Source organism: Boleophthalmus pectinirostris, unplaced genomic scaffold (assembly GCF_026225935.1).
Source record: "Boleophthalmus pectinirostris isolate CB_2022bp ecotype Guang Dong unplaced genomic scaffold, ASM2622593v1 HiC_scaffold_19, whole genome shotgun sequence".
Classification (NCBI taxonomy): domain Eukaryota; kingdom Metazoa; phylum Chordata; class Actinopteri; order Gobiiformes; family Gobiidae; genus Boleophthalmus; species Boleophthalmus pectinirostris.
In genome coordinates this window covers 5,218,473-5,233,319 of record NW_026571140.1, presented here as the reverse complement: position 1 = coordinate 5,233,319, position 14,847 = coordinate 5,218,473, and the positions used below count along the sequence as shown (strand labels likewise).

General features: G+C 41.2%; 1 protein-coding gene across 2 annotated transcripts; it reads left to right on the top strand.

Annotated features, from left to right (window-relative positions):
- Positions 1 to 2,552: 2,552 nt before the first annotated feature.
- Positions 2,553 to 12,862, top strand: rbpms2a (RNA binding protein, mRNA processing factor 2a). 2 transcript variants are annotated; one of them, XM_020917469.2, is made up of 8 exons: positions 2,553 to 3,089; positions 5,570 to 5,647; positions 7,997 to 8,035; positions 8,455 to 8,517; positions 9,406 to 9,556; positions 9,865 to 10,013; positions 10,940 to 11,012; positions 11,867 to 12,862. In XM_020917469.2, the coding sequence occupies exons 1-7, from the start codon at positions 2,802 to 2,804 to the stop codon at positions 11,003 to 11,005; spliced, it is 834 nt and encodes a 277-aa protein (XP_020773128.1). In that variant the 5' UTR covers positions 2,553 to 2,801; the 3' UTR covers positions 11,006 to 11,012; positions 11,867 to 12,862. The 2 variants fall into 2 exon arrangements, with proteins under 2 accessions (XP_020773128.1, XP_020773129.1); XM_020917470.2 differs by lacking the exon at positions 10,940 to 11,012 and having other exon boundaries at positions 2,554 to 3,089.
- Positions 12,863 to 14,847: the final 1,985 nt, after the last annotated feature.

Here is a 14,847-nt window from a genome sequence, read left to right as displayed (position 1 = left end):
ACGGTATTGCCAAATATCAGTTAAGACAAATATTGGATATAAGTATCGGCACAAATACAAAAATCATATCAAACCATTCCTATTATACATATATCACTGCAATTATGAGATTGAGTAATTATAAGATTAAAAGCGGTTTGTGATGTGAAATGTGGGCCGTGCATTAAGATGGAGGCCTTATGTCACTCTATGCTCATGCTCCAGATAAATAAATCATTACAAGCGTCAATATTTCAAAAGCTCCAAGTGCTTTTCCTCCTTCCTTTTTATCATAATTTTATCTTTTTTTATCCTATGAATCCAATTAATCCTTTTACGTTTTTTTAAAGGTCCTATATTACACAAAATTGAGTCTTGTGAGCTTAAAGTCATGTTAGAATGTTGTTATCTCCTCAAAAACATACCTTGTGTTTTGTTTCATTTAATGTGTTTAAGTAACTCTTTATTATTAGTATGTCTACATCTCCAAAACTCAAAATGCTCTGTTCCACATTGTGATGTCATGAAGCGCTAGTTTTAAAATTAAGAGCTACCTTGTACTTTTTGTTCAGTAGAGATTGGCAATTCCAGGTCTGAAATTATCCAAGTGATTCTAGTGAAGGTGTATGGAGTTTAAAAACACATTGGAGCAATTCCTGTATTACCACACATCAAAAGGTGGAACAGTGGAGTGTTTTCTGTTTGAGAGAAGAACTCAGAGTAAATCTGCAGGGTTTCTGTGTTAAAGGTGGATGAATGAAACAAAACACAACTCCAGGTACATTTGTGATGAGGAAACATTATAACATCAGAAAATAGTGTAACATGGGCCCTTTAAATTATTCTTAATTTTAGTTTAAGGTGGACATTTGGTGGGATATAGTGTTAATGTAGTAAATGTAACTAGTTCTATTTACGCATCTCTATTTTTACAGACAGAAAGGCGGCAAAAATGTGAATCTTGAAAGGCACTGTAAAAATATGAGAGCTTTTGTGAAAAGAAGCCTTCTTACATTTACCACATGCTTAGACATTTGTGTTTGATGGTGGTTAACATCAGCTTCATTAACCATAAGTGTGGCCTAATTGAAGGATGTGGTAATACAGGATATGGATTTATTTTAAACATATTCTTCATTGTTTTAGTTGACTGAGTTCAACAGTAGTAAGTAAACCTTCTTGAACACGCTGTCTGATGGTACAATGATGAAACCAAAGGGTCTTAGCTGTTACAGTCGTGTATATTTGTGGAGCTTCCTGTCCCGTGCTGCTCTTTACAAAGACATATTTACACAGTGACTAATGACTGAGGAGTGGCGCTGATGGTGTGGGCCCCTCCACTCCTCCTCCTCTCCCCCATAGACCCCCAGACCCTCAGACCTGATTGTGTTGCATACAAAGTCAGGAAACGGCTGGCCTTTGAGAGCACAGGGAGGAAGCACTGGTCCCTGGCTCTGCTCCAACGCCACTCTCCTCTCTCCAGTATACAAATGTACCACTACAACCAAAAGAATATGTGGCCAACACACGTTTAATACACAATTATGTCTCCTCTCTCCAGTATACAAGTGTACCACTACAACGCAAAAAAATATGTGGTCAACACACGTTTGATAGACCTTTATGTCATAGGACAAAGGGGTTTGCATTAAGGGGTCAAAAATATATATAATTTCTCAAGTATTCTCCTGACAGTTTATTAACTCTCCTTGTACTGTAGGCCTTTTTATCTATTGACAAATATTTTAGATTGCAGAAATGTTAGTTGCAAATAGCAATAAGATATTTCCGTATATTGCAACATCATAGAAATAAACAGAAAGGCTGGAATGGAAGGCTTTTTCCTTTGTCTAACTTTTGATTTAATGCCTCCATTTTTAGAGAAATGTGAAATGTGATCTAAATGTGTGGTGGTTTTCAGATTCTAGAATGTGATGATGTCATACTCTCATATGGGGGGGGGCAAGGACCAGTTTTCCCCCATTGTACTTGTCATAAAATATCCAAAAATCGTTAGTCTCATAGCATAGTTGCCTAAGTCATATTTGAACGTAAACAAGAACGTAAAACAAGAAAAAACACATTTTTTTTAGCAAGTACATTGGTATTTTTTATTGATATTGTATAGAGATGAGTAAGGCAAACAGTGATTTTAGACTCTGATAGCAGAGGACATAGGCAATAAGGCAGAGTGATGCAGCAATGGTAGGCAGGTATCACAATTTGGCCAAAAAAAAAAAAGACAATTATGCAATTAGGCAATTATGCTATTAGGCTAGCGAAATGCTGAACCTGCTATTTTCTATTATTGTCTAAAGCCAAGAACTCGCTATATTACGCATTTTGACAATATTCATTTGTCTGTATTAAATAATAAAGGAATATATAATGTTGTGATGTGCTCTGAAGCCCGCAGTAGGCCGTGTTATTGCAGCGGAGTTAAAGCTCGTGTTTTTAAAGGGAGGCCACGCTGCGGCCTCGCGCGCTCACGGCCTGCCGCTGACGCAGCTGACGCCAATGCGGATGATTGGGCTCGCGCGGCTCATAATTGATGAGCTAATTGGCGAGGGGGAGGGCAGAGGCAGAGGCGGAGGTGGAGGCGGGGGGCTCTGCGCACACACGGCTGCGCTCCAATCACTAAAGTTCAGTGTGCTTCCCTTCCCGCTCCGTGCACAGCTGAGGGCACAGGCTGCAGGCTACATGTGACGGACTCGGCTCTGCACACACACTTCTCTTCCCCCTCTCGCACCTCGCACACGGAGCACTCACACCCGGTCTCACCTTTACTTTTCGGCGCTGCTTTTCCCAACTTTTCTTCGTGAATGATTCTGTCCCGCAGTCCTTCTTCCACCGCCACCTCTCCAACTCCGAATCCGAGTCCTAGCAAGAAGTGTTCGGACAGCGCGCCGTCCTCACGCCCTCACCTCGCCACCTCGTCTCTCGTGAAGTTCAAACGGCACCAGGACTCGTACAACAGCTGCACACGCACTTGGGGCACCTCTCCCTCCACCACCAGAAGCCTACTCCTGAGCGCAGCGGACGCGTCTCAAGCCCGGGTCAACATGAGTCTGAAGGACGAAGCCAACAACAACGTGACCATCGAAGAGGAGGTGAGTGCGCGCTCCACTGCCCCGGACCCCGGCTCGGACCACACGCACTGACCCGGGGACAGGCAGAGGGACAGGCAGAGGGACAGGCAGAGGGACAGGCAGAGGGACAGGCAGAGGGACAGGCAGAGGGACAGGCAGAGGGACAGGCAGAGGGAGGACGCAGGGTGGAGGGTGTAGAGTGAGTGCGGAGGAAAAGGGCGCACGGAGCACAGACGTGAAGCCCGGAGTTTTAAATAAATTCGACACGTGAAGCTTTTCACAGGCTTTTTTTCTTCGCTTATTTGTTTTTGTACAAGGCCTGTCGGTCTAATTCAATGTGGATTGTGTCAGGCTGTTTAAAACTAAAACTGTAAAAGAAATCAGCAAATAAGGATCGTTTGATTGGCATTTGCTTGTCCATTTTCACTACCTAAATGCACATCTCCTAAAGTCAAAAAACAAAAATAAGTCAATTTTTGTATTTTTATTTTTAATTTTTATTATAGACATGAAGACAATTCACATGCAACAACGTATTGCCTATATTTTTAAATATCTGGCATAACCAGTGTTTGGAAGTAACTCAATACATGTACCAAGAATATTAGTCAGAATACAGATTTTGAGTAACTGTATTCTGGTACAGTTCCTTTTTCATTTGGTGGTATTCAGAATACAGTTACTTTTCTATAAAACAGAGGAATACTTTGTAATATTTCAACCATGACTGTAACTAGTGAGAAAAATAGAAAATAGGAAATGCTTCACTAAACAAACATGAAACATTTTGATCCTATGCTGTTATTGTTAGTTTGTTTTGACAAAAAAAAAAAAGTAAATGTATTCAGAATACAATACTGACTGTGGCATGTATCACAATGTGTTGAATACATTTTGATGCAGATATTCAGTATACTGTAATTGAATTTTCAGAGTCTTCATCACATCCCTGGACATAACCTGCTGGATGTATTTATTATTTCCTGAGATTCTGAAAATTCTACAAACCAAATATCCGACTAAACGGTCTTAAATATTTGTACACAAAGCATGTGTTTGTGTACAGAGATTGGGGCCTTCAGGGGCCTCTGATCAGAGTGACGCAGTCCCTTTGCGCTGACAGAACAAACACACATTGCGTCATTCACAAGGATCCAAGTGCCACAAAATGAAAGCTCAGTCCTCCTGCAGGACTTAAATCTACTACATCCAAGCACAATAGTGTGAATGGAGTGCTAATGAAGCAAATGAGTGTTTGCCTTGACTTCTCGTCGTCTTTGTCCCACAGTATTGAGCTGGAAGTGGCTCCTCAGGGGGAGAGTCAGGGGGCTGCGGGCCCTTTTGTCTGCTGGGACAAAGCTCTTTGCTCATTTCCCTTCTTACCCCAAACAAGACACTGTGAAGACAAGCCCACGCTCTTGTAACTGTTAAACCCTGTGTCAGATCACAGTGAAGTCTGCAGCAGGAGGGGCAGCATCATCCTACTCATGGAAGAGCCGAATCATGATCATACAGGACAGTAAAATAGACGGATACAAATTAAAAGCAGAATTATGGAAACCAAAATGAGTCATTTGTCTAATCTACAAAGTGGTGATGTCAAATGAATCTATCGAACTCCATGTACACAAGCAAGTGATTCAGCTAGATCAAGTTAAAGGTCGAATCAAAAACACACAATATTGTTGTTCAATGTATTTTTATTTTTTTTTTTAAAACAGTAAAAACCTGTAATTGCATGAATCCAAGACTGATACGTTCAGTTCTATACTGTGGAACATTTCAAACAAAATAACATCTCCATGGGGACCAGCTGGTGGTCAGACCTGCTCCAGGTTCCATTGTGCATCTTTAACTTTGAACTAAAATGAAGCTGGAAAAATAAATTTTCACTGTTTGGTCATGGCATCAAATATCATTAAAAAAATTGTTTTTAAAATAATCTTGACACTAATTTGGGTATGGTGACATCTTAAATCTCTTGCCTTGCCACACTATGTAGAGGAAGTGTGTGTGGAGGAGCTGTGCGTTGCTCCATTCGAGAAAGGCGCTGGCGTCCTGCTGTGCAGCTCGGGCCTCTTCTGTACAGGCCTCCTGCCTCGCTCAATACAGGCCCCAGCTCAATATAGCCGCACACGTTTTTACGGTGAGATGAATCACATTCGCATCACAAATCCCAACTTGAATGGACACAACTGGCAAATTGCAAAGGCTGCCATTTTTTAAGCACAATAATTCACTCGTAATGACAACAACACTTATCTTTTATTGTGTATAAAAACTAGCCTGTAGCTTAAATCTATACAAACATGTTCTGAAATGTGATGCTTGTATTTGTCATCGCATATTTCAGTCTTTTTTGTTGCATTAAAATGTGAACTTTTTCAGCCCGAAGCACACATCCTTACATTTTAGAACAGCACTTTATTCTGCAAAATTTTATTTTTTTAAGTAGCAGTATTTTCTCCCTCAGTGTTTCTAAATAATTTGTTTTCTCATAGGTCCGGACACTATTTGTCAGCGGACTTCCCGTGGACATTAAACCAAGGGAACTATACCTTCTCTTCAGACCCTTTAAGGTAAGTTTCAAGTCTGATATTGTCAGGGGTGGGCGGTGTTGACCAAAATAATACCTCTATTTTATGAACATTTTTATCATAGCAGTCAGAAATGAGCTAAAATGTGCCTGTTGTCATTAAGATTCAAGTTAAAGTGCAAGAAAGATTTGTCAAGTTTCTGTCCAGCTTTTTTTGTTTGTTTAGACAGTGTGCATATTGCCGAAACAATTGCAATATTTCATTAAAATCTCTCCCACCTTTAACTCTGCTCTGAGCCAAAGAATCATTTGAAAGTGCAGCGCGATGAGCTGTCAACCCTGTTCCCACTGAATGTACAATGAGCGTATTGGCATATATGAAAATGAGGCCAGCGCATTGTTCCCAGCGTGCAGTTCCATAAACACACCTCCCTCTCTGTGGACTAACTAACCCTAGTGAAGTGGTTTCTCGCGCACATGGATGAGCTGCAGGAATGTGTAAATGAGTAGCTCACCATGGGCCAAGCTCTCAGCTGGTCCGGCAGCTCCCCTCCTGCACACAACCACGCACACACACGTTTACAGCACAGCGTGGAGAAGTGGACTTAGCCTCTCGGTTTGTTTAAAACGGCACGTAAGGGTGAACCTCAGCAGTGGATGAAAACCCGGAACTCTACCTGGTTGTCACTATACTTACAGTTCAATACTAAGGAATAGACTCTTTGCTCAGTATAGATTCTGATACCACTATAAAACACTAAACACTATTTGGACTAGAATGGCATTTTTACACTATGCGCCATGTTGAACTTTTTTGGAGGGTCCGTCACTATTCTCCGTGGAGATGCTGTTGCGTTGTCTCATCATGGAGACCAAGCCAAAGTTACAGGTCAAATCTGTGGAGAGGTGACCCTACTCTGTCGGAATACCTGTTTTTCTAGGTATTTTTGAGCTGTAAAGGTACAGTAGAGCTGTTTATTGTCATTCTATGGAACATTCAGAGCAAAGTAATGAGACATCCATATAAAAAAGGTGACACACTCAACCAAAAAGTTACATAGTGCACCTTTTTTAAAACGGTACGTAAGGGTGAACCTCAGCAGTGGACAGATCAGATCAAAACTGGGCTAAAAGTGAAACAATACGTTGTCCCTATACTCATATTTCAAACTTATTTCAATACTAAAGAATAAACTTTGCACAATACCACTATAACAAAAATGCAATTTTTAGACCATAGAATGTAATTTTCAACATTAAATCTAAGTACTTTTGTGTTACTATGTGGTCTTATATCTAGGGATGCACCAATCCAGCTTTTTCAGTTCCAACACTGTTTTCGTTACCTTTTTAAATGGTGTCTGCTGAGATCTGTCAACCGATACCAGCGCAGAGACTGAGAACAGCATTTATTTCCTTTAAACAAAAATAAAATGAGACTAAACTGATACAAATGTGTGTGGGTGTATACTAGTCTATGTACTCTTGTTTTAGTGTCTGATTTGTACTGTAGACAACCCTAATACCTAAATTAGACCCAGACTGAAGCGGGGCCAGTCTTCCTGTTGCCATGTTTGTGTAAAAGTTAATGTTATTCTAGGAGCCCTTTATTTTTTTATCTGTGCCGTAATGGACAAAACGCCAAACTGTATCCATGAAGGAGTCCGGAACAGAAAATGTAACTAAAAACCTCAGATATAGATTCAGAGTTCTGCTGTTGTAACTAAAGGGGAGGATAACTTTAGAGCCACAAAATACAACTGATGCTAAACGTGCAGAAATCTGATGTGTGTAACGTATGTGAGCGGTGTAGGGATGAGCTGGTGCTGTCTGAAAATGTTCTGGGGTAAATGTGGCTTAAGACGCTCTGAGATTCTTTGGGTTGATGGAGGTTGTTTAAATTTCCATGACTGTAAATCAGGATTAAGAGGAGGCCATCCGTCAGGAGCACACACTAAACTCCCCATGTAAGGAATTCAGCAGAGTCCTGTTTTCTGTTCACTGCAGCTATATTTGGAAGCCTTTCTCATTTTGTTTTCATTCACGGCTAGCCTTTTTGTACAGCTGAGTAATTCTGCTTTTGTCAAGGATTGAGATGTTGCTGTTTTTCAAATCAAGATTCAGTTTATTGCAATGCCCAGTATTAAACTAGTTCAAATGAGTACTTGGTTTTAGTAAACGCATTTATTTGTGCCATTTTGACACACACTTACAGTTTAGCCCTGTTCCTAATGATTTGTGAACATTTCCATGGAGTGTTTGCTGAATAAAAGTGAGCATTAAATGGAGGTTCAGTTTGATCTTGAGGTGGCTGTGTGTGTGTGTGTTGTCTGCGCCCTCATGCCTGACCGGCTGCATGTGACTGCTGCTGATGACTGCTGTCTCTCCACAGGGCTATGAAGGGTCACTGATCAAGTTAACATCCAAACAGGTGAGTCTGCATCACACTCAGTCCATTTCCTTCAGGAAGACTAGACACTTTTCCTTGTGTCTGTACTTTACATTTATGGTTGCAGTTATTGTGCATATTACATATAGATGTGAACTGCTTTATCTTCTGCAGTAGCTCAATAGCAGTGCCACTTTTAAATTGTTTGTGCAGATACATTCTGCATGTTATAATAACAGCAAAAGTCTTAAATGGCATGTAACAATGAGTTTAAAAAAAACAAATCAAAAGGCCAGATATAAAATCTATGTATTTTTGGTTAAAAAATTCACATGAAATGATCATGGCCTAAGTGGAGTTCAGTGAGATAAAGGGTGAACTGCTGTAGTGGGTGGGGTTATGGGTGTGTCCGGGGGTGGGGCTGTCCTGTACTCTGCTGGACTGTGTGCTCTGTGTTGCAGCCTGTCGGGTTCGTCACCTTTGACTGTCGCTCTGGAGCAGAAGCGGCTAAAAACGCACTTAACGTAAGCACACACTTCACTGTCATAGACTTAATGCTGTGATGTTGAACATGTCTCTGTATTCTAACCTCTGCTTATCCTGAGTAACTGGGAATACAAACAAGTCTGTCACTAAGACTAAAAAGCCAACCTCTTGTGTCTCTCATAATTCAATGACAGGGCCTTTTTTGGAAAGAGGCCAGAGTCCCGTAGACTTACGGTAGTTTACTTTGACCTTGGTCCACTTCCCTTCTTAGTCTGGTCTAGCTTTCCTTATGTTGCATATCACTGCTTCATCGTTCCTTCTGTAGGCACAAGTGTAGTGTTACTGGCCACATGTCGAGTAGTGGAAGTCTGATGTTGTCACAGTATTTAACACTTGTAGATTTCAGCCATAGTGGCAGTCACACACAGACACACACAGACTCACCTGCATGTGGGCACAGCGCTTAGGGCACAGACACAGACACAGGGTTTAACCACATTGACTCCACTCACTCCGCCTGCTCTCCTCCTCGGGTACACCACTGCTCAGTACCACAGGTGGGTCCTGCACGCAAGGACACATCATATTGTGGAAGCAATAACTTGGATTACAGGTCATTTGACTTTTTATTGTGGTAAACACGATGCAGGCAGTGCTACCATACTAGTTTGTCGTCACCCTTGTAAGGGTGTTTCAGTAGGCACTACAGGAACACTGTCCCATAGGGCTGTTGGCCCTCTCCCTGGAGCTGAAGTCCACACAGTGCTAGACAGTCGTGTATACACTGCCCTGTGAGCAGAGGGCAGGTGATGACCTCCTGAGTACTGAGCGTGGTCCAGGAGAGCAGGCCCAGTGAGCAGGAGTGAGAGTTTACTGAGCCCACGTCCCTTACATGTGTGTCCCCGCTCCCCTCGTCTCTCCCCCAGGGAATCCGCTTTGACCCCGAAAGCCCCCAGACCCTGCGCTTAGAGTTTGCTAAAGCCAACACGAAGATGGCAAAGAGTAAGCTGATGGCCACACCGAACCCCACAAATATCCACCCCGCTCTAGGAGCACACTTCATTGCACGGGACCCATGTAAGTGTACTGCTGCACCTATAGGCTCTCCACCGCACCCTGCAGAGCAGGACTATTGGGCTTTACTCCAAGTCTACTCTACTCTCAAATGTGTCTAACAATGAAGGACTAACTCACCCTTCACCTGCATGTGTCCTCTGACTTAAACAGCTCTGCTCATGATCAGGGTGAAGGCGCAGTGTCTTTGGCTCTCCATAACATGTATCTGTATATGTAAAAGAATCTGTTTGAAAAGGACCAAGTCGAACTGATATTTGGAGATGTTTTAGTGTAGAGGAGTCAAGTTGAGTTTCCTGGTGCTTCCACAGATGACCTGACGGGGGCAGCGTTGATCCCAGCCTCCCCTGATGCCTGGACCCCATACCCACTGTACACCACTGAGCTGACCCCGGGTCTGCCCCACGCTGCCTTCACTTACCCCGCAGCAGCTGCGGCCGCCGCCGCCCTCCACGCCCAGGTGAGTGATCACACGGCTCCAGTCTAATGTAGTACAGGCATGTTCTCACTAAACCATGATCAGGGCATCTACTGCATGCATCTGAGACCTGACTGTAGAACAGAGTGGCCCAAATGTCACCACTGCTCACTACCTGACCGTGGCTCCAACTCTTTCTTACTACAGCAGTCAGTTTGGGCCCTACTCCCTCCACTCGAATACAATAATTTGTTGTGTTGTTTTTGGAGTTAAATGCTGCCATTTAATAGCCATGACTGAGTCCTTTTGAGGCTGTCATTACATTCCTGAAGTTAGTTTATATGTTCTTTGAGTGTTTTACAGTTGTGAGTTATAAGGAGTTAAAATAAAATGCTTGTATAAAACACTGGTAGTTTTCCATCTTGATAAATCCTTGACTGTTGGTCTTTGTTTATGCAGCATTAAACTAGCAGTAGAGAGTTGCTGTTAATGATAACAATGGAAAGTCTTCCTCACTGGGTCGTGTGGAGTTCAGAGCAGACTTCCGTGTGTGATGTAAGCCTGTGGGCACACCGGCTCAGGAATGTGAGTGATGTGCCTGGAGAAAGTGCCCTTTGGCCTTTACGAGGTACCAACCTATGCATGCGGCGAGGGGGCAGAAGCTGGCACTGATGTGGGGAGGGCTTTTATTGAGATGTGCAGAGAGATCCAGTCAGTACACAGCTCCTTCCACTGTGTCCTTCCCCTGTGCCCCATGTCATTAGATGTGCAGAGCGGTGATGTAGTTAGCTGTGTTTGGATGGTCCCTGGTACAAGAACAGACTTTGAGCGGTCCAGTTCCATGGCTCCTAATTACCACATTGTCCCGAGCAGCTCTGGCCCATATTCCCATGACTTCAGTCCGTTCCCACTGTATGAGCCAGGAGAGAGGGGGACTGTGTATCATCACTGTGTTTGTGTCTCTTTAGATGCGCTGGTACCCCACTCCATCTGAGACTTCCCAGCCCGGATGGAAGTCCCGGCAGTTTTGTTAGATATTTAGTGAGTAACCTTTGGTCCAACAGTACATTTTTAGTTTATTTCCCCCCCTCTTCACTCCCCTTACCCAATGTGCAGCAATGTTTTCAAGAGAGTTTCAGGCCATCCGTTTTCAGTTTGCATCATCACAACCCTTAAGCAGTCCATATTTGGTGTTTAGTTTGGGCATGGCGTCATCTGTGGTAAAGGACAGAATAAAGCAGTGTGATTTTTAACTGAGACTGCACAATATGGGGACAACTTTGGCACTTTGGATTTATATGAACATTTAAGGCAATAAAGAGAAATCTGAATGCGTTTTTGTGCATTGTAAACTTTCTAGTCCTGCTCCACTGTCTGTCACTATGGGAATGTTTTTGCTTTGCCTGGACAAGATATGTTACAGGTCAGATCAGTGGAGAGGCAAGCTTGCTCACAATAAAAATACTTTTTAAAGAACACCCAATAACTTCAGCACAAAGTGCTGTCCTTCTAGGCACTGAAAAAAATTGTTAAATTTTCCCAGGCTTGTTACATCACAGAAATCTTGCACAGATTGTAAGTATATAATTTCCAGACTTGTTCTGAGCATTTCTGCCATCAAAACACTTTCATTACTATTGCGTATTTAGCGTACTTGTCCATGTTGAAAGGCCAATAACAATGTTGGTTTCATTATTTGTAATTTCTTTAGCACTAAGTGCCTGTAATTTAATGAGTAAAGTCATTATTTAACATGCCAGGCAAAGTTCAAACTCTCCACCAGAGAAGTTACAAAGTGCCTCAGTGCAGTGGTGTGGGTTTGTTGTGCAGTCTGGGTTGTGTCATTTAAATCCTGACACTTCTAAAAGTGAAAATGTGTGTGCTTTTCTCCACAGGTGTCTGGGAACCACGCCTTCGTCCAGCTGAAGTGAGGTTTGCCCAGTTCATCGTTAATTTAATCAGGTTTATTTAACGGACAGATGTGCATTAGAATCAGTATTTATGTCCTCCCCGTGCCCGAGGGGAGCGAGCGCTTCTTTGCTGTCCACAATTGTGAGCGTATCCTTGGCAACTATTGCGGTACCGTCTTGGCCCTTCTGAAACCTCGTTCTTCTCCACTAAACCACGGAAGGCGACGCTACAGCCCGTGATAATTGCTCCCCTCCGAGTGTGCGGGGTGTTTAGACGTGTTCAGTCTTTGCATGTTAGACGTTTTTGGCATGACCTTAGAACGCAGAGTTGTGTGTGTGATCCTAATTTCCCTTGTGTTTGTGTTTCCTCTTTATCCGTAGACAGCAAATATTGAGTTGGTTTTTTTTCTGTCGAACTTGGCTCTGTGAAAGCTAGGCTGTTGTGTAAATGGCTTATCTCGCATGGACTTTTGTGAATGCATCTCTCCATTCTGACAACCCCAGTCCTTTTTGACCATATCTGTGTCTGTCATTATTTGAGCAAAAGAAATATTTGTACTTTTGCGTAATGTATATTTATGCATTTTGGTGCAACTAAATATGGAACCTGTATAAGTTTTGGATGTTTAGTCGTCTCTTGTGTTTTTTCGGTGTTATTTTGAAACTATAATCCTGTTTAAAGTAGTTTTAAAGAAGAAAAAGTGCAATTTGTTTAAAGGGGAAGTGGGTATTTGTCAAAAGTATTCAGAACGTGGCCAGTGCCAGTGTCTGCTAATAAGAGATTGCGCTCCACTCTTGAGAATGTGAAAGTGAACTCTAAACAGAAGGGTTGCTTTGGGGAGGGCCTTTAACAGCAGGTTTGGTTGTAGATTGATAGTATGAAGATATTTAGTTTGTGGTTTAGAACATGTTTGTCTCTGTATCTGCTGTGCATAAGATGTTAAAAAATGACCCATCTTATGAATAAAATAAGTGAATGCATTTAGTAGTTGTGTCATTCTTCCACTGGTGGAATGTAATGAGGTAAAAGTAGTAAAGCATTGTACTGAAATACAATTTAGTTTGTCTTTGATACTTTTATTTCATTACATTTGAGTCTGTATATGTACTTTCTACTCCACTACATTTTTGAACAGGACTGAAAAGTAAAAAATAAAAAATTAAGACCCATTACAGCCTGAGGGTTTATTCCGAACACATTTATGGTTTGAGCAAACAAACATACAAAGGAAAAATGGCTAGGGAATAAAAGTTGCCATAAATCTCTCTAAATTTGAAACTTTTAGACCTTAATCTGTGTACACTTTTTTTTTTTTTTTTTTAAAGTAGATCTTTTACTTGAAGTTTTTTGGGTTGTTTTTTTTTTGCTCTGGTGTCTATACTTTTACTTGAGTAACGAAACTGAATACTACTTAAACCACTGCAGACTCAAGAGCCAATCAGACCTAAGCACCGCAGGTCTTTACTCAACGACGAAGGACTTGAACTCAACATGTTAACATCAATAATTCCTCCTCCTTTTCATTTGTAATGCGCCGATGCATTAGGTTTTGCATCACATGTGCAGGTGGCCTCTGCTCATTGGACCACGAGACTCCCGGGACTCTGCTCTGCCTCATACCAACAGCTGCTTAATACATACATACACGGACAATGACAGATGCTATAATGGGAACCCTATACATTATTACAGTATATGATGATAAAATGTGTTTCGCCCATCTCACTCAGTCCAGATTTGCTCATTGTAGGCTGTATATTGTGCCAGATGCTTTTTTTAATCAGATGAAACTGAAAAATTAAATGACATTACTATTGCCATTAGATGTACTTTTTTTTTTTTTTTTTTTTTTTTTAAGATGATAGCAAAAAATGTCTAACCTGCTATTAAATGTTTCTTGCATTTTAAATTGCATTCCTTTTCTGAAATTCTGAAGGTGTTAAAAACGAAATTCTGTCTTTCCAGTTAGCTCAATATTATTAAAGTGATTTAAAAAGTATAACATTATAGAAAGTAGATCCTGGAGGTTAAAATGCCAGCAAAGAAAGATGTCTTCCAAGCCTGTGCCCTTCAGCTTCTTGGTGTTCAGCTTCGTCATTTTCACAAAGAATATTTGGATTGACATAAAATCAATACAGTGCGAAAATGTGCATGCAGCACATTGAACACAATTTCTGTTCTCTTCTATTGGACCTTTCGTCATTAGAAAAGGAATATTTGCGCAAATAGTCCATCTTAATTAAATCGTAAGTGAAAATGTATGGAAGGGAATTTGATAAGACAAATCTGTCTTTGATGTAACCTAATTCAGTTTCAATCAATAAATATTGGGATAAATATAGTTTATTTTTTATATGCCTATAATATTAATTATATTCGTAAATATGAGTCTAATGAATAAATACGTTTATGGCAGTTGTTTACTTCTGGCATAAGCCTAAACGTAACATTTCGCCTAATACAATAAATGTTCAATAAAAATAATAAAAAAACGAGTGTTTTTTATTGTAATTTTATTATTTTATGTAGCTGTTAGTGGTTTTCAGATTTTAGAATGTCGTACTCTGAGATCGGGCCAAGCGCCAGCTGTTTTTTGTTTTTTTTCATTGATTATATTGTACTTTGCAATGAATTATCCAAAAGGTAAATTTACAAACGATGAACCCGATCAAGAACTTACTGTAGTAAATACAAATCTACCTTTTTAACAATATTAGCTGCCCGCCATCTTTATGGAATATTATTGGATTTTAGATTGTTTTAATGTCACCTAAACCCTTGCAATTAGAACCGTGTTTTTGATTACTGGTATTTTGGTTAACACATTGTCCATAACACGACAACTATAATTCGAGACTGAAATAAAAAATCGCTTGAAACCGAAAGCGTTAAACATTTCATGGAGAACTGCTGCCCTCTGGTGGGCAGTAAAAAAATCCGGACGCCCCTGAACGCAGCTGGTGTC